Source organism: Canis lupus, chromosome 9 (genome assembly GCF_011100685.1).
Source record: "Canis lupus familiaris isolate Mischka breed German Shepherd chromosome 9, alternate assembly UU_Cfam_GSD_1.0, whole genome shotgun sequence".
Taxonomy (NCBI): domain Eukaryota; kingdom Metazoa; phylum Chordata; class Mammalia; order Carnivora; family Canidae; genus Canis; species Canis lupus.
In genome coordinates, this window is record NC_049230.1 from 42,164,326 (window position 1) to 42,182,921 (window position 18,596).

The 18,596-nt window shown below is 50.3% G+C and overlaps 1 protein-coding gene across 1 annotated transcript in view; it reads right to left on the bottom strand.

Moving 5' to 3' along the window:
- Positions 1 to 15,449, bottom strand: part of NOS2 (nitric oxide synthase 2) — a 36,800-nt gene extending 21,351 nt beyond the window's left edge. Inside the window, 8 exon segments of the mRNA NM_001313848.1 lie at positions 880 to 1,019; positions 1,115 to 1,256; positions 2,240 to 2,331; positions 3,290 to 3,452; positions 6,841 to 6,989; positions 8,466 to 8,588; positions 9,362 to 9,446; positions 15,340 to 15,449. Coding sequence (NP_001300777.1) covers positions 880 to 1,019; positions 1,115 to 1,256; positions 2,240 to 2,331; positions 3,290 to 3,452; positions 6,841 to 6,989; positions 8,466 to 8,588; positions 9,362 to 9,446; positions 15,340 to 15,449 — 1,004 coding nt within the window.
- Positions 15,450 to 18,596: the final 3,147 nt, after the last annotated feature.

Genomic DNA, 18,596 nt, shown 5'->3' on the forward strand with positions numbered 1-18,596 from the left:
CAGATGAATAGAAAAATCAAAACAAGATGAGGTGGTAGACAGAGGATGAGAGTGTCTTCTCTAGACTGAGTGTTCAGAATAGAGGCCTATAGAGGGGGTTACATTTTTTTTTTAAAGATTTCATTTATTTATTTGAGAGAGTGACAGAGCAAGCATGAACAAGGTGGTGGGGGGGATGGGCAAAGGGAGAGGGAGAAGCAGACTCCCCTCTGAGCAGGGAGCTGATGCGGGGCTTGATCCCAGGCCCCTGGGATCATGACCTGAGCCAAAGGCAGATGCTTAACCACCTGAGGGGGTTACATTAAGGAAATACCTCATTGTCAAGAAATGAATCCTTTACATTTCTGAGGAAAAGGTATGTCAGGTGGCGGGAACAGCAAGTGCAAAAGCCCTTAGGTTAGGACTGAGTTCAATGTATGCAGAGGATGAAAAGTCAAGTCCAACTCAATGCCTGCTACACAGTGAGTCTCAACAGATGGAAGTATTTTTGTGATTGTGACTGCTGCCCCAGAGCAGGGGCTGAACCAGATGAGCTCCAGAAGTCACTTCAGCCATATACTTTCACCACAGTCAGGAGAGGGGCAGCTAAGAGAGTTGGCAGGAAGACAAGAGGCCTGGGCTGCTCAGTGTGAGAATATTAGAGCCTTTTGAGGGCTCCTCTCCCAAGGCCACTGCTTTCCTAGTTCCTAGGGCCCCATATGTCTAAGCCTCTGCTTCCCCTTCATCATCAACATATCGTTTTAAGTCTGAGGCCCAAGACTCAAGCCCAGGATTCCTGTACAAGCATCAACAAGGCTTGAAAGCCAGCCCTTCTGGACACCATCTGCTCCTTAAGAGAGTACTAGAGCATGCATGTTACCTCACCCCTAGCCTGCTTACTTGGGATGTTCCATGGGTACCTCGAGCACAAGGTCAGGTGGGATTTCGAAGAACTCAGGGTCTTGGCCATCAGCCTGCAGCACCAGAGGCACCACATCAAAGCGGCCGTACTTGGGCTTCCAGCCCAGGTCGATGCACAGCTGAGGAAAAGATAAGTACAGTGAGTCTGGGCCTGACCCAGGCCCCTTGACCCCTCTGGCTTCACTCTGTCAGCCACCAAGGCTGGATCTCGCACCTGGGTGAACTCCACACTGGCAGGGTCCCCCAGGATGGTGCCATCGGGCATCTGGTAGCCAGCATAGCGGATGAGCTGGGCGTTCCAGACTCGGAAGTCATGCTTCCCATCAGTTCGTTGGGGGAACACGGTGATGGCCGACCTTCACCAAGACAAGAATAGTGCCATTTACTCCTCGGTTCAGGGGGAAGGGGGCTCCCAGTCCCCATAGGGCCCCTCTGCTTCCCATCTTCCTGCTCCCCATTCCTCTGCCCCCGTGCTAGCTTAACCAAACTCCTGCAACAACACAACATGCTAGGTTCTCATGGGCTTCTGTGTAACCTGCCCCCCTTCCTGACACACCCTCACTCTCCTTCTTCTCCTTCCGGCTCCTCCCCTTCCTTCAAGACCAATTCAAGGACACCCCCCCACCCCACCATCCCTTGATCATTCCCCATCCCTCAGGCAGGGTTAACTGCCTCAGCCTTTGCCCTTGCTGCACATTGCTCTCATGAAATTCAGTTAGCCGGACGCTTGTCTAGTGCCAGGCCTAGGTTCCCAGTGGGCTGGAGCAGTGTCCTAAGTCTTAGTCACCTCTGCATTGCTCCCGCCCCACTGCTATGCCTAGTCATGACTTGGGTTCCCCTTATGTAGGTGCTACATGTTTGCTAAACAAAAAAATGAATGAATGACCAAATGGGCATTTCAGTCCTATCAGCTCTGACCTCTTTGGTTAGGCGTAAGAGGAGGGAGGTGGGGGGTGGGTACTGATGAGCAGTGACTCTCTTGGTTCTAAGAAAAATGGAGGCTTGAGCTGCAAAACCAACCCCTTGTTCCTTCTAAAAAGTGGGGAGCCAGCTGACCTCGAGCAGTGAAGATGTTGCTTCTTAAAGATCCCCCACCCCCTCCAAATGGTTCCAAGTCAGAAGGAAACCAAGGACATGGGCTAGTAAGGGGGGCTAGGCTCATGGAGGCTAGCCTCAGTACTAGGGCAGCTTCTTCTCGCCGAAAAGGCCTGCATCTTTCTCTTCTCTCTTTCTCCCTGGCTTCTCCTGGAGAAGCCTCCCCTAAACCCATCTGCATCCTTTGGCTCAGACTCAGGGTCAGGGTGGGCCCCAGCCCCAGCCCTGGGAAAGGCACACTCACCTGATGTTGCCATTGTTGCTGGCATAACGCAGGTGCCTGCAGATGTGCTCAAACATTTCCTTGGCAGTGGAACAGCTCCGGGCATCAAAGACCTGCACACAGCCCACCCAGCCCAGGCCATCAAGGATTGTGAGGACAGAGGCCTTGGGGTTGATCAGAAGCTAAGTTACAAGGGACTGGGGGAGTGACCTGAACCCCCTACCCCACCCCAAACACCAAGCTTTCTCCTCTTTGCATCGCCACCTCCCACCTCAGGGTTGCCTCATCTAGCCTTTCTTCTGCTCTCCTGGGGGATCCCAGGCAACTCCTCTTGAAAGACACCATCAAAACCCAAATCCCAAGAAAATCTGACTTTAGAACACAAGAATCATGATTCCCACTGCCCTAGCCTAGTGCCTCCACAATGTCAGCACCTTTTCCACGGGGCTCCTAGCACATTCTTTCTTCAGCCAGTGTTGGTTTCACTGGCATTTCTTATCAATTTTCCCACCCCAGCAATTTCCATATTGCCCAGCAGTGAATGATCCCCCAAGATAAAGACACCTAGGAGGCTAGGATAAAGAAAATGTTTCCTAGGAGCCAAGGATTCAAACAGATGAGGTAAACTCTCTCTCTTGTGGTTTCAACAGGTCATTTGGTTTTATGTCTGTTTAACTTAAGAGAAAAGACCGGATAGAAATCCTGTGCTGAAATCAGATTCTAGGGGCACCTGGGTGGCTCAGTGGTTGAGCATCTACCTTCGGCTCAGGTGGTGATCCCAGGGTCCTGGGATGGAGTCCCACATCAGGCCCCCCATAGGGAGCCTGCTTCTCCCTCTGCCTATGTCTCTGCCTCTTTCTCTGTGTCTCTCGTGAATAAATGAATTAAAAAAAAAATCTTGAAATCAGATTCTAGACTTCCAGGGGGAGCCCTATGAGCCCCTATGTCAAGTTCACAAATGTGAAGAGAGAACTTGGGGAGTCCCACCGGGCGACTCAGAGCCACATACTCAGCGCCTGCTCCCCGCCCCACCCCCAATTTCCTCTCCTGCCCAGGTCTAAGGAAGGCCACCTGGAGGTTGGACCACTGGATCCTCCCGATGCAGCGGGGAGCGTTGCGCCAGGCCTGCTTGGTGGCGAAGATGAGCTCATCCCCCGTCAGCTGATAGGTTCCTGTTGTTTCTATCTCCTTTGTTACTGCTTCCACCCTGGCCAGATGTTCCTCTATTTTTGCCCTGGGGGACAGGAAGACAGCAGGAAGATCAACAATGAGATGGCCTTAGATGGGGATTAATTCGATCCACAGAAGCAGGAACTGAGCTAGGATACCAGGAGGGCAAGATGTCCCTCACCGAGACTGTCCCCTCCAGGGTCAGCTTCATAGGTGTAAGACCGTGGCCCAGAATTCAGAAGGGCCCCAGGCCTGGCTTCGCGCTCTGCTGTCCCTGTCTTGAAATTCTTAATCATTTTTGAACAGGGAGCCCACATTTTCACTTTGCCACTGGGTCTAGTTACACTGGTCCTGTTCTCACTGGCATCCTTGTTTCCAGATACTTTTACTCCAGTCATAGTCATCTCAGCTTGGTAAGCATCAACAAGGAGTGCAACCTTTCTCAGATACCTGCACCACCTGGAGGAGTACCCATCAAGCCACAGCCGCATCCTGCTTCCCGGCCACCATCCTATGATCCAGAGATGAGCAGTCCCTCCCAGGAGTGCTCCCGTGTACCGAGGAATCATTATGAGCCAGGAACTGGGCAAAGCCACTCACAGTCCGGGTCTTGCAGAGTCTGTGAGGGTGGCATTTTTCTGCTCATTTTATAATCTGGAGTATGAAGGCTCTAGCAGGTTAAGTACTAGCCTGAGAACGTAAGTGTGATAAAGAGCAATCAGGATTTACATTCAGGTTGCCCTAATGCCAAGGCCAGGCTCTTAACCTTCCACCCTCCACCCTAGGGGATTGCAAGCGCAGAGATGTTGAGGGCCCACCCACGCTTTCCTGAGCTGGGATGGGTTTTCAGGACTCAGCCTGTAGGGCCGCAGGGCCTACCCAGGAAGGAGCCCTCCACAGCACGATCCAATATCGCAGGCCCCCTAGAATATGCTTTTTCTCAACCTCGGCATCGCTCAGCCACCAATCAATCCCAGGGGAGATTTCTAAAGTGTTTCTCCTCACCCCTCCCAGGCTACAAAAATATCTCCCAGGGTGGGGATTCAGAAAGGCTTTGAGACACACACACACACACACACACACACACACACACACGCCAACCTTGAAATTTCTAATCAACACCAAAGACAATTTGAAATGGCAACAATCAAAACTATTTAAGGAATGAACTCCTGATTAGGGAGAATGGCCGACTCTGAACAAAGTGGCCTTTCTGTGTATGAAGAGTGTCTTGACAACTCTTCCTTTATTAAAGAAAAAAGCTTGGAGACAAAACATTGGGGGCTCTTTATCTTCAAGGACACTCCTGGCATAAGGACCTGCTGGGTGAGATTGACGTTGCCACACTGGAAGCCCCCTCCCTTCCCACACAAAGCTTCTAAAGCTTCTAGCAAGACTCCTTGCTCTATGTCTATGCATAGAAACAGTACCAGTCACCAGAACAGAAGCCCTAAGCACAGTAGTAGTGTTAATGTGTGGCTATGTAAAGAAAGCATTATTTTTCACATTTCTCCCAATTCCTTTAGAGTTTTATATTTTACCACTGTTCCCATACAGTCACATTTCTGAGGCACTACAGACGTTATGATGCTTATGGTTCCAAAAAAAAAAAAAAAAAAAGAGAGAGAGTATTGCTTTTGGACTCAGTGAATGAATTTGAACAGAACATTCAGCAAGTTACAATTTCTAACTATAACAATCCTTCATTCGCTAACAATCAAAACTGCCAGCCGTCTGTGACTCTGGCTGCTAGCGTAGTTGTGGATGGACCGCCATTCATCCTTTGTACCCTCCAGGATCTCTTGACGGGTTCAAGGTAGGGGGTTGGGACTTTCCCTTTGTGAGAAACAACTGTGTTTGAACAGCTACCAAGAACAACTGAGTTGCTTCCCTGGGCTAACACCCACCCAGTGCCTTCTAAACACCACCAGGACCTCCCAGGTCCAGAATGAAGTTGGAATCTTCTAGAACACAGGTTAAAAGCAGGGGCTCTGGTGCCAAACTGCCTGGGTTCAAATCCCACTGCAGGACTCCCAAACGTCTGACTTCAAGCAAATGATTTCATCTGTGGCCTTCAGTTCCCATAAACTGGGGGGTTCCTACAGTTATCTGTAAAATGTCTGTAAAATCACAATAATACTCATTTCCTAGAGTTGTGGTGAGCATTACTTATAAAGCACTTACGCACGGCCCGGGATGTACTTAGTGCTCAGTAAATGTCAGTGTTGATAGAGTGGCCCAACGAGGCCCATCAAGAGAATTCCTAGACCCTGAAAGGCTCATTGGCCACTGGCAGGGCTCACAGCCCAAGACCTTGAACCTCCTAGTGGCGAAGCACTCCCATAGAGGCTGCAGTTACACAGCACATGTGGCAGCCAAGCCCCAGCAGGTTACTCAGCCTGGTTCTCTCTGAGAATCGCCGGAGGAGCTTTTTGGAGAGAACACAGAGGTCTTCCCACTCCACACTTCCTGAGATCCTGAGGCCCTTGGCCAAGGCACCCCAGCATCAGCATTTTACAAAGTCCTCAGGTGATTCTATGACAGCCAGGATTGAAATCAGTGGCCGTGGAAGATAAGGGCCTTTTTCATAGATGCCAGGCTCCTTCCAGCTCAGATATTTGTAGGGTCATGGTAGAGAGGATGTGGTATCACCAGGAACCACTCTTTCCACCATGGGGGTCCCAGGTGTGCTTCTATGATTCGTTTCATGCCGCAGAGTGCTGAGTGGCCTACACCATAAAAGCCACACTCCCCTCCCAGCCCATCAAACAGCAAATCCATTCTGTCAGCCATTCTGTCTCACAATCCCTTTGTGTATTTTTATTTTAAAGTTATAAATGGGCTTAAATTAATAATCACGTATTTTATGAAATCCAGGAACACAGAACTGCACAGAGTTCAATGCAAAGAGCATGCCCTGCTCTCTCCAAGACACGTGGCATGGATTCTAGCTGGGACTGGGCTTCCCTGTTCATGTGGAGGAGTGTCTGACCAGGTGGTCCCGAAAGTCCTTCCTGCCTCAAACATTTCCTAATAAAAGGGTGCACACCAGTTCACAGTCAAGGTCACTTTGTTCTGAACTTACATAATCCTCACAACAATCTTACGAGCTGGATTCTTTTCTCACCCTACTTTTACAGAGGAGGAAGTTGACATGCAGAGAAGATGAACAGATTTCCCAAGGATACAGGGCTAGTTACTGGCACAGCCAGGATTCAGTCAAACAGCTATACTCCTGATCCGCGCTTTTCACCACTATTGCTCTGCCTCTTTTTCTTATAATTATGAGAACCTATGCTGGGCTGGGGTCTCCCCCCTTGGAAAACTATGCTTGAGCCCTGGCTCCACTGTGGATCTGGGAAGGGAGAGAGCCTGGGGTCAGAGGGAAATGACTGGAGACAGGAGAGCTCAGGGAAACGGGGAGGCAGCGACCCAGTCCAAGTGAGACTTACTCTTTGAAGGAGCTGTAATACTGGTTGACAAATTCAATGGCTTGAGGTAGAAGCTCGTCTGGGGGGGTTGGCTTGTCCCTGGGTTCTCTGGTCAAACTTTTGGGGTTCATGATGGCTCCCAGACAAGACTTGGACTTGCAAGCGAGATCCTGGGAAGGGAGAGGCAAGTGGTGAGGGGGCTGCCTGGAACCCTCAGGAAGGTGTTGATGGGCGTCTTCCTTCCGGGCCAGCTCTCCTAGCCATCTCTTTCTCCTCCAGCTGCTCCAGCTTCCTGCTGCCCCTCTCCACCCCTGTGTTACCTCCTCCTTGGGGCCCACCAGCCTTTCTCACCACCCACATCTCCTTTCCTCTATTGGCTGAGCCAAGGGGGTGTGAGCTGGGGTTATTCCCACCACCTTGGGCTCAGTCTCTGGCTCTGCTCCCTGGCCAGACTCAGACCCAGGGCAAAGTCAACAACTCGATCCCGGGGAATATCTCAACTACCTTCTCATTTAAAGAGGCTGATGTGACTCGTGGGAACACAGTTTTGTACTTAGCCAAAATGAACCGAATGGAGAGGATACAAATCCTAAAGTTAGAAGATGGCACAGAAAAAATGCTGGAAGAATGTACATCCAAATGTTAATTGTGGTAATTTCTGGAAGGTATGGGAAATCCTTCTGTTTTCACGGTCTTGAAATTTTCATTTCCTTTCTACTTTATAATCAGAATGCATTCTATAGTTAGATTAAGACACTTAGAAGAAGGAGCCTTGAAGGACTCTTATTCCAACTACTCACCGGCTGCTTGAACCCCTCTCCCATCTCCCTATCAAATTTGAATTCTTCTAGTGACAGGGAGCTCACTATCTACCGATGTTGCTCAGCCCAGCTTTGGGCAGTTCTTTTAGAAAATTCTCCCTGATTAGGGGCACCTGGATGGTTCAGCGTCTGTTAAGCGTCTGCCTTCCGCTCAGGTCATGATCTCAAAGTCCTGGGATCCAGCCCTGCATCAAGCTTCCTGCTCAGTGGCGAGTCTGCTTCCCCCTCTCCCCATGCCCCTCCCCACCCTGCTTGTTCTATCTCTCTCTCTCAAACAAAAATAAAATAAAATTGTAAAAAAAGAAAACTTGCCCTGATTAAAAGAAAAGGAGGGATGCCTGGGTGGCTCAGAGGTTAAGCGTCTGCCTTCAGCTCAGGGTGGGATTCTAGAGTCCTGGGATCGAGTCCCACGTCAGGCTCCCTGCATGGAGCCTGCATCTCCCTCTGCCTGTGTCTCTGCCTCTCTCCCTGTGTCTCTCATGAATAAGTAAATTTAAAAGAAAAAATTTAAAAAGAAAAGGAAAAAGGAAAAAAAATTCTCCCCATTACTATGCTGTCTCTGTAAAAAAGACTGCATTTCTTCCTGTAATCATTCATCCTGTCTCCTGGATTATCCAACACCCATTATGGGAACTAACAGGGAGCTGGCATCGTCTCCATCCTCTGTCATTTGTGTGGACCACTGGCTCCTGTTCCCACCACCCTGTGTCCAAGCAGATAACTGTCTGGCTTGCCCAGGGGTGTATCCATTTGATCTACTAAGGGCCCTAGTGGCTCCACCAGCTTGGGACGAAGGTGGTTCTCCCTGAGCTCCAGCCTTCTCACCCCTTTGGCCTTGTGGTGAAGTGTGTCTTGGAAGGTCATCCCGTTGCCCCAGTTTTTGATCCTCACATGCCGTGGGCAGGCCAGTGGGGGCGCAGCTGGCTTGATTGTGGATTCTGGAGACGTCTAAGAGGGGGAAACATCAAGGATTTACAAATGACTCTACCCCAGGACCCCACTTTGGCTTGGGGTGGGGGACTATGAGGGGACCCAGGTCAGGATGTCAGTCTGTGTCCCCCTCCTCCTTTCCCGGCAGCCTGGCCACCTGGGCCAGTGCCTGCTAAGAGCCCCAGGTGCCTGGGCCACGGGCCAGGCTTCTCTCCTCACCTAAGACCCTGCCAAATGTTCCCTCAGTGAAATTGCAACAGGAGGGACTGAGGTTAGATGCAAGAGAGGCTCTTGTCACAGCCAGTACTGCAGAGAGCAGAAATCAGGACTTCCCTGGAGTTATTTAAGAACATGGAATCCATCTTCTCTCCCACCTCCCACCCATTTCTCTGCCCACCTCTCCAGAATGATCCAAAGCTCTTAGGAAAGATGGGACCTTTGGGCTAGAAGCTGGGAGCTGGAACTGGGGTTCAGCTGCTGAGTCTGGGATTGTGTTAGGGTGTCTGTCCCCCGCCCCCCCCGCCCCCCCCCCCCTCCCCGGCTCCATGAATGTCCGCCTTGCATCTGTGCCTGTAGCCTGCACAGGCAAGCCATCCAGGGGCCATAGCACCATAGAATCCACCACTCCTGCTCACCAGGGATCATCCCACTCTCCCAAGGCCCTTCCTCACTACCTGTACCCCTGAGGATCCCCACTCATTGCTCAGGCCTCAGCCTCCACTAGGCTGCTCAGCCTGCATCTGCCTGGGCAAGGAAGGAAGGGGCTTCCCACACCCTTGTGACTCACTGACCTTTACTGTCCCTGTGAGGGACTGGGGGGACTCATCCCGGTGCTTGCTGAGGCTGTGACACTTGGGGTCATCCTGTGTCACTAGACTGTGAAAGGAAACAGCCATCATGAGATAGAGTATCTAAGGGCAGAGAGGGATCTTGGAGTCCCCCTTGCCAACCCTCATTTGATGGATGAGGGAACCGAGGTTCAGAGGGTGGGAGTGAATTTCACAGTTGCCACACCAGGAGTATGTGTGTATGTGGTGGGGGAGGCAGCCCACCAGACCCAATCTCCCCACCATCATCACCCTCCCTCCTCCTCCTCCTCTTCTCTTGCCTTCCCCCTACAAAACGGAGAGCTAAGACAAAGTTAGCTGCCCAAATGGTGACCCATGGAAGCTCTGGGAAGATGCCCCCCCCCCCAGGCAACTACAAATGTGAGATGAAACTAAATACAGAGAAAATGGCTCCTTTAATCCCCCCACTCCAGGACAGCAGCAGGGCCCACTATCCACTTGTTTGGGGGGGACTTAGGCTTTTTTATTTAAAGTCCTTGACTTATATTGGTTTATTTACTTATTCTAATTTTTTTATTATTTATGGTAAATGTTAAGTGTACACAGTAGAAAAAATGGTATAATAAATCTCCACAGGCCCTTCACCCAGATTTAACTCCACTCAACAAGTATCAACCCATGGCCAGTTTTATTTCAACTCTACTCTCCCAGCATCTGCCATCATTTCAAAGCAAATCTGAGCTGTCAGGTCATCCCCGAAATATCTCAGTAAGGATATCTGGAAGTCAAGAACTCTTTTAAAAGATATGTTGCTTATATTTATTTCAAAATGACAGATGTAAAAAACTTTGCCTGTCCTTTGAAGGTGAAAAAGCCCAGTAGTCTGAAATCACTTAGGAACCACTCCCTCTGATTTGGGATTCCAGATTTGTTCTCCCAGCAGATGCTACAGAGAACAGCAAGCATGTGACCTTTCTAGGCTCCTTACACATGTGCACCCCCTTAATAGGAACCCCTACACATGCCTCCTCCTAGGGTGAATCACACTATAGGAGCACTTCGGTATGAAACCTTGTTGTGGTCCGTGGTCCGTGCTCTTCTGGGTATTTCTGGGGTGGACACGCATGTGCGTACACATCCAAGGGGAAAGAAGTCAGAAAATATCATAAAGGTCTCTCATTTTCTACTTTATACATATTTGGAATGTGAAGAATGAGTATTACTTTAATTAGTGGAAAAAGTATGACTGTATATTTAAATTAACATTATATAATTAACTACACACATTATATAGTAGCATTACATGATAATAACTACAAAGAGATAGTGTCTCTTTAAGAGAACCTAAGTATGTATCAGAACACAACTTCTATCTGAATGAAGTGACTCAAACCCTACCATCACCTCTCTGGGTCAGACTGGAGGCCCCACCAGAAAAAAGCTCAAAATCTGTTGAGTCAGAGCAGGTAAGCCACCTGAGCAATTCATCACGGGGCTTCTTAAAATGGAAGTTGTTTTGAGGCTGAAGTCCTCAGTGAGGCAATGCCTTACCGCTCTTCTGGATCTTTTGCCATCATTCCTTACCTTACCCCCACCTCCACCCTGCTGGTTCTTGCTTCCTTTCACTTGCCTGTGGCCACAGGACTGGAGAAATGGAGAAGCCTACTGGTCCACAGTAACATTTAGATGGAGAAACACCGTTTTTGTATACTTTACATAACTACTGCCCCCAAATATTAAAAAGCTACCTGAAAATCCACTATCTAGGGGGTCCATAGTCAGCCTGACCCCACTGCCTATGGCTGCACATTTATGTTGTATCAGTTTCTCCACTATCATCAATAATGCCTCAAACTGTTACTGTATACGGTCTGATGCTGTGTGTGTGTGTGTGTCTGTGTGTGTGTGTGTGTGTGAAGCACTGAAAATGCCAGTAAATATTAACAGTGGCTAGCGTGATGTGATGACAGCATAGGAGATGTGAATTTTCCTTTATAGGTTTCTGCATTTTTCAACTTTCACTATGACCATGCGCTCTTCATAATTAGGATTTTTTTTTTTTTTCATTTGAAAAAACCAATAAACAAAGCTATGCATGGTCCCCGGCCTCCCCCAGGTAGCTAATTTCTCTGGGCTGGCTGATGGGAGACTGGGTGGCCAGAAGCCAGGTGAGCATACTAAGGTTCTGGGTACTTGTTGCCCAATTATTGCACAGTCTGTCCAGACTCTCCTGCCATTTGGCTAACCCACAGCTATGCCCAGTCCTGTCTGGTCCTTCAAGGGAGCAGCAGACCCTTAGGAAGCTGCCATCAGAAGGAGCGCTGGAGTGTAGTGCTTAGACCCCGTAACTATCCATAGCCCCGGAGTTACTGAGGAGGGAGCTGCGGTCCGTGGCTTGTTTGGGGTAACGGGGGTCCTGACTTCCCTGGCAGCTCCCACTCCCCACCACCGCCCGCCGCTGCAAACACGGGGTGGGTGGGTGGAGCGCTCTGGGAAATGGGTCTAATTCGTAAAGCAAGGCCCTCTTTGCTCTCTTAATCCTATCGGTCCTAAAGTGTGCACAGCCCCCATGTTGAAACATCCACCATTCCTGGTCCTGCCCGCATAGACGCCTCTCAAGGGTGCACGCGGGACTTCCGTGGATCGTCTGTGGCTACTGCCCTGCAACCTCTTCTGCGTCCTAAAGGAGGGAAACATGGCATGGAAGCAAACCCTCATCGCAATCCGACGGAGCGAGCCCTCTAACGGCCTCCTACTTTCACGCGAAACCGAGGCCCGCGGCGGGTCAGCGCCGCGCCTGGGTCGGAGCCAAGGCCCGGGTGCGGAGCCGCCCGCCCCCTCCCAGGGCGGACCCGGCCGGCGGGAGTACCTGGCTCGCGGGGGCCTGCAGGCGGGCTGCGGCCGCAGGATCCCGCGGAGGAGGCGGCAGAGCCGGGGCCGGGCGGCCTCGCACGCAGCGCCCAGCCCCTCGCGCATGGCCCGGCCGCGGGCGCAGCTCCCAGGGCGCCCCCCGCCGCCGCCCGGCCCGGCCTTTTAGCGCCGCGCGACCCCGCAGCCCCGCCCCGGGGCGGAGCGAGCCCGGAGCAGCCCAGCCCGGCTCCGCCCCGCGCCCGCCGCCCAGCCCGGCCCCGCCGCGGCCCGCGGCCCGCCCCCGGCCCTCTGCCCCCGCGGCCGCGGCCAAGTCAGCCTCTGCGGCGGCCCCGCGCTCCCCGCCCGAGCAGGGGCCTGCACGGCCGGCGGGGCTCGTTCGTCCCTCGCGAAAGAACCCCAAAGGTTTTCGTGATGACTCCCAGGGCAGGGCAGGGCGCTTCTCGTTGAGAAAGCAAACTTTCCTGTTACTTCATCTGTCCCTTACTAAATCCAGGCAAAAAGGCAGTTTTGTATTGTTTTCTCTCTCTCTTGAGAAGGAAGCTGCGGGCTCCCCTGAGAGGCTAAGGATCTTGCCCCAGGCCACAGCTCCAGCCCTCTCATCCCATAGGCGGCCCCAAGACCTGTCTGTGAGTCTAGCGAAGAAGCCAAAGGAAGCACAGGGCTGGGGGTGACGTCTCGTGGGAGACCGGGCCGGCTGCTGGTGGTGAGGTCCCCTCGGGTCCCCTCCAGGGGGCTCGTCCTCGCAGGAGGCACGGAGTCAGCTGGTTTGCCCCAAGTCAACTTACAGCTCGAGTTTCTGAATGGTCCAAAGCCCCAAGTCGGGAATAACTAACTGTCAGTGCTATATGAAGTGTGGGATTCAGGGCTAAAGGCTTTAGGCCACACCGCGGGGGGCTAGGAGAGGAGAAGGATTCAGGATGATCTTGAAAGATGGGGGTTGGGGAATAGAGTGGGTCTGGAGGAGTAGACGGAGGACTGTGCTGAGTGTGGGGACCGGGGAACTGGGCCGGTAGGAGAGGCACCCCGTCTGGGAGAGCTGCTCACACAGAATGCCATAGCCAAGCCTCCGTGTGGTGACAGGCCATGGGGAGCCACTGCAGACTCTAGAGCAGGAGCGTGGCTTACTAGAAGTTGGAGTAAGAGGTCAGAGCAGTGTGAGGGGCTGCCGCCAAGCGGTGGAGAGAAGGGTGAACTTTCTGAGATCCTGAGAGGAGTAATAAAGCTATCAGTCCGCATTTTTGAGTCTGAAATGCCAGGAAGATACCTAGAGGCTATCCAAGCCTGCGTTCTCATCTCCCGGTCTCTAGGATGAGACCCACCACAGCTCAGCCTGCCTGGTTTCCAGTGCGCTCACCTCTATTTCCAGCCACACCTGTCTCGTTCCAGAATCTGCGGTGGCTCCCTGCCTCACCTCCTCTGTGGCAGCCCGCAAGCACAGTCATGCTTGCTTCTGTCTGTGAATCTTTGCCCCCCTCCTCGCCCCCTTCCTGGAATGCCTTTGCTACTTGTCTTCACTCCCTCCCCACATTCTACCCTCTCTTCAAGTCCACCGAGCCCACCTCACTCCTCAGAAGCCCTTCAAGGGGACCTCGCCTAACATTGCTCTGCCTCATCTTAGATGAGATGCCATTTACCGAGCATTTTCTCTCTGCCAGGCACGGGGCTATTTGTTGCTTGCAAAAACTCATTTCACGGGACCCTTGGGTGGCTCAGCGGTTTGGTGCCTGCCTTTGGCTCAGGGTGTGATCCTGGAGACCCGGGATCGGGTCCCACATCAGGCTCCCTGCATGGAGCCTGCTTCTCCCTCTGCCTGTGTCTCTGCCTCTCTCTCTCTCTGTCTCTCATGAATAAATAAATGAAATCTTAAAAAAAAAAAAAAAAAAGAACTCATTTCATTCTTACCATGACCTCAGGAAATAGGCCTTCCTAACCCCTTTTTGCAGATGAGGAAACCGAGGCTCCGGTGCTAGGGGACTTGCCAAAGGTCACAGGGCTAGTAAGTGACAAAGCCACCTGCTTATCTCCAAGTCCGTGCTTTTAACCTTGATGCTTTTCTGCGGCCTCTGGTGGGTGCGCTCCGGGTTGCGGTGCTGCCCACCGGAGTCCATGGGAAAGTGGCTCTGGGCTGTGAGACTAGGGGGCAGCGCTGTGCAGACTAGGGCTTTGTTCTGATTTATAGGATCGTGTTATTGCACACTGACTGGGAGTGGAGTGGGAGTGTGGATGGGGATCAATGACCATCAGTCATGTGACTCCGGGGAAGTCACTCTCCTCTTAGAGCTTCCATTTCCTCATCTGTAAAATGAGAGAATAACTCACACTTCACAGAGCCGCTGTGGGAATCAGTTGAGGTGCAATGCATGTGAAGTGCCCTGTATAACCCTGGCACAGAGTTACTCAGTAACTCAGGGTGCCCGGTAAATGATAAGAGGCCCTAACATTAATGGAGCTACGCTCTGTGCGAGCACTCTGCTGAGTGCTTTCTCTGCACACTCTTGTTTCATCCTCAACAAGCTATGAAGCGTCCTCATACTATGGGTGTCCTCATACTATTGGTGTCCTCATACTATGTCTGAGTATCAGAGAGCTTAAGTTGCCCTAGGTCACACAGCTGGTGAGAGACAGCACAGGACCAGCAAGTGCAGCCCAGCACAAGGCTTGGATACCATCTGTCTAACATCCTGGAACTCTGTACCAGATCAATATTCAAAATATCCAGCAATTTGTGAGGCGTATGCAACAGTGAATTAGAACAAACATCAGCCAGGATGCCGCCCTGGTTCTAACCATTGGGCTCCACTGCCTCCCACTCTCAAGTCAGGTATTCCATATTCCTCTCCTATATTCTTCTCCCAGGGATTCCAGAATCCTTGAGGGACAGGACTGTGCCATGTCCCTTCCTTTTTCACATGGGGTCAGGTGCAACGAGGTGTCCACTAAAAAAGAATAGCTGTACTAAATTCCAACAGAGATATCCAAGAAACAACTGGTGAGAACAGATCTCCAGTAAGAAGCCAGATGCACGGAGAGGAATTCTGAGTTGGCAGCACAAAGCAGAACGTGGGAGCCCAGGGGACACAAGCAGCAAGTGGCAGCAGGCAAAAGCTTACCTGGAGGGGGCCTGGCTGGCTTTCCCCACGTTGTTGTTAATGTCTGTTTCCTCGGTCAAGTCGTACTTGTAGGATTTGGCCTTGAACAGAAACTGCCAGGGACAGGCCATCTCTATGGTTTTGCAAAGCAGTTGGCTTTTTTGGATTTAAACTCAGAGATTCTTCACTATGGGCTGACAAAAGAGAAGGTCAGAATGTTAGGAAGAGGGGCACCTGGGTGGCTCGGTGGTTGAGTCTGCCTTTGGCTCAAGTCATGATCCCAGGGTCCTGGGATCGAGTTCCTCATCAGGCTTTTTAAATAAAAAGCTTAGGAAGAGTTTGCAGAACTGGCCCTTCTCAATATGGCTAGGTTACTATAGAATCAGTACAAAAGCTGACATAAACAGTCTTTTTTTTTTTTTTTTGACATAAACAGTCTTAAACACCCACTTCATCTGTGCTTGCAATTTCTGTTCTTATTTTGAGGTTGGATTTGGGGTTCCATGAACGTAGATTCTAATTTGACAAAAAATCTTTTGTCAAAGATTCTAATTTGACATAACGATCTAAAGGAAAAACACCAAACCCGTTGCTCAACGAGGACAAAGCAAATAACCTGTGAGCCTCCTTAATGGGAGCTGCTGGCCCTCTGACCCAGGCAAGGTGGGGAGGAGCCCACTTGTGTTAAACACGGGGCGCCTTTGCCTGGTTCTGCAAGGTCTTCCCAGTAGGCTAATTAGCAACTGTCATGTTATGCCTGTCATTGGAGAGAGCACTCAGGTTGTAGCTGCCTTTCTTTTAAGACTACAACTGTTGTCAACTCTCCCGCCTGCTCCCTTTTTATTACAGAGCGTGGAGTGGGAGGGATGGATAATTGTGAAATTGTTTGTGGAATTGTTTGTGAAAAGAATACACTCAACTCTCAACATTTGAGATCACCTCTTTAAGAAAAAACAAAAAAAAAAACAAAAAAAAACGAAAAAGGGACACTGACCAAAGTAGAGGCCAGGTCTGGTCTGGGCTTGCACCCACCATGCCTTCTCAATGGCAAAACTCTGCACTGGGAGGCAGTGTGTGATGTGGCCCTTGGAAGAAGCCGCCAAACCTCTAAGGTTCAAGTCCTGGCTCTACTAGTTATATGACCTGGACCAACTTATTTATCTGAGACTCATTTCTTCATCTGTGAAATGGGCTTAATAATATTCATCTTAACAGAATTTGTTTGTCAGGGTAGAGGTGCCCATTATAAGGACTGGACAAGATAATCTGGGTAAAAAATTCTTAGTGGGCTCCTCCCCGCTCTCCAATCTGAATTTTCCAACAGAGTTTTCCTTGAAATGTAGCAAATCCTGAAGGAAAAAAAATCTGAGCAAGATGCTCTTTTTAAGTGGCCGAACTTCACGTGGGGCATTTCTTAGATTTGCCACCAAAGATAAACTTCTCTGTAGGCCAAAAACTCCCAAATATGGAATTGGGCCTTCCAATTGTCCAATTCCAAATAGGGAATCTGGACCTCCCAGAATTGCCTGGGCCTCCCCAAATAGGAAAAAGCAGTAGCTTACCCGTAAATCAAAGAAAAACTTACCTCGCAACTGGCCGCACTGCCTGTTGAAGAGGATGGACAAGCACACAGGAGGATACCTGTATCTCTAGGCCTTCAGAACCACCTCTAACTTTCCTGTCCTCTCACCAGGGGTGGCTGAGAGGTCTCAGACCAGCAACGCTGAGTTCTCTGGGGTCAGAGAGTCTCAGACTCAATCTATTGCAAAGTCATGAACACACAGGCTGCTAAAGAGGTATTTATACCCACCCCACATCATTCCAGGGAGCCGTTTTTGCATAAAGGTCTCTTTTTATTTTTCCAAAGGGAGTGTCCCGGGCTGGGTGTACAGTTTGCTAATTTATGACTGGGACTTCTGGCCTGGGGCTCCTGGCCTATGGGTGACCTGACCTTGTTGTTACATCACTCTGTGTGGTGCATCCTCAGTAGACCCACTGCTTCCTGATCCCAAGTCTGTGGTGGCGGCTCATCAGAGGGGGGCAGTGGTATCAAAAAGTCATTGCAGAGCCTGATTGCCTTGGCTCTTAGGATCTAGGTACTTTTTCCCTCAGCAGGGAGCTCTCTGGCTAATTCCTGTCCAACCTCTCAGTTTTCCAGTTTGTGGCAGGAATCCAGGAAGCTGGGGAGTATTGACAGCATGGAACATACTGGAAAATGCCCAGGCTACAGAAGTCCAGTGATGCTGGGTGACGCCAGTATTCCAAACAGGTCACTGAAATATTCAGCTTGTGGTTTGAGCAAGGGAAGGAAAGCCACTGGCACAGAGAGACCTCTCAGATGTTGGTGTCACCGATGTCTCACCCTTCAGCTCTAAGTAAGCTATGGTAGGATGGCAGGTAGAATTATTTTCTACAGGAGAAATATTCCTGTTTTATGACAGAAATTCTTTTATAACTTATTTTATGGAAAATTATCATTCCTTATAATTCCATTTATTATGGAATATATTATAGTACTTCATATACAGTATTCCTGTATGGTGCGAATTATTCCACTGTGACCTCACCATCCTATCACATCACTGTCGCCATCCATCCATCTCCTTCCTGGCCACCTCAAATTAAACGCATTGTTAAGATGGATCGAATTTGTGTAAGGTAAACTGAGCCACAAAAAGAACATGAAGAGAAGCTCAAAGATCTTTGTTGAATGAATGAATGAATGAATGAATGAATGAATAATAGTAGGCTGCAATGAGTTTCAGCATAGCAAGGCCATCCTCTTTTGGCCTTTAGCCAGTTCAGTTCAGGGAAACCAATCTGCTTGAGGAAAGACCGTGAGTCCTTGGGCTCAGGGAGTGCAAAGCTTCCAGAAAAGAATGTTGGATAATTCTGGTACAGAGTGATGCTTGCAATGATAGAGGGATGGTATGGTTGAAGTAGCCGAATCTACATTGTTCAGATAAGGTTCACAGGGGAGAGGACACCAGGACAGGGTTTTGAGGGATGGTTAGGAGTTTGCCTCACTCTAACCCCTGTTCCTTCTAACTGCTTTCAACATATTCTGGCTATTTTTGCGGCAAACACATGTATTAATTCCTTTAACTCCTCCAGCGATCTTATGAGATGGGTACTATTATTTGCCATTGATGGAATCCTCTAGAATTGCATCTAGCTGGTGTCAGAGCAGCTGATTGGTTTTGCTTCAGAAGATGCAGTTATTCAGTTATTTGGCCTGTCAAACATGTGACAGTTGGGCATTGGATGGATGGGCCAGG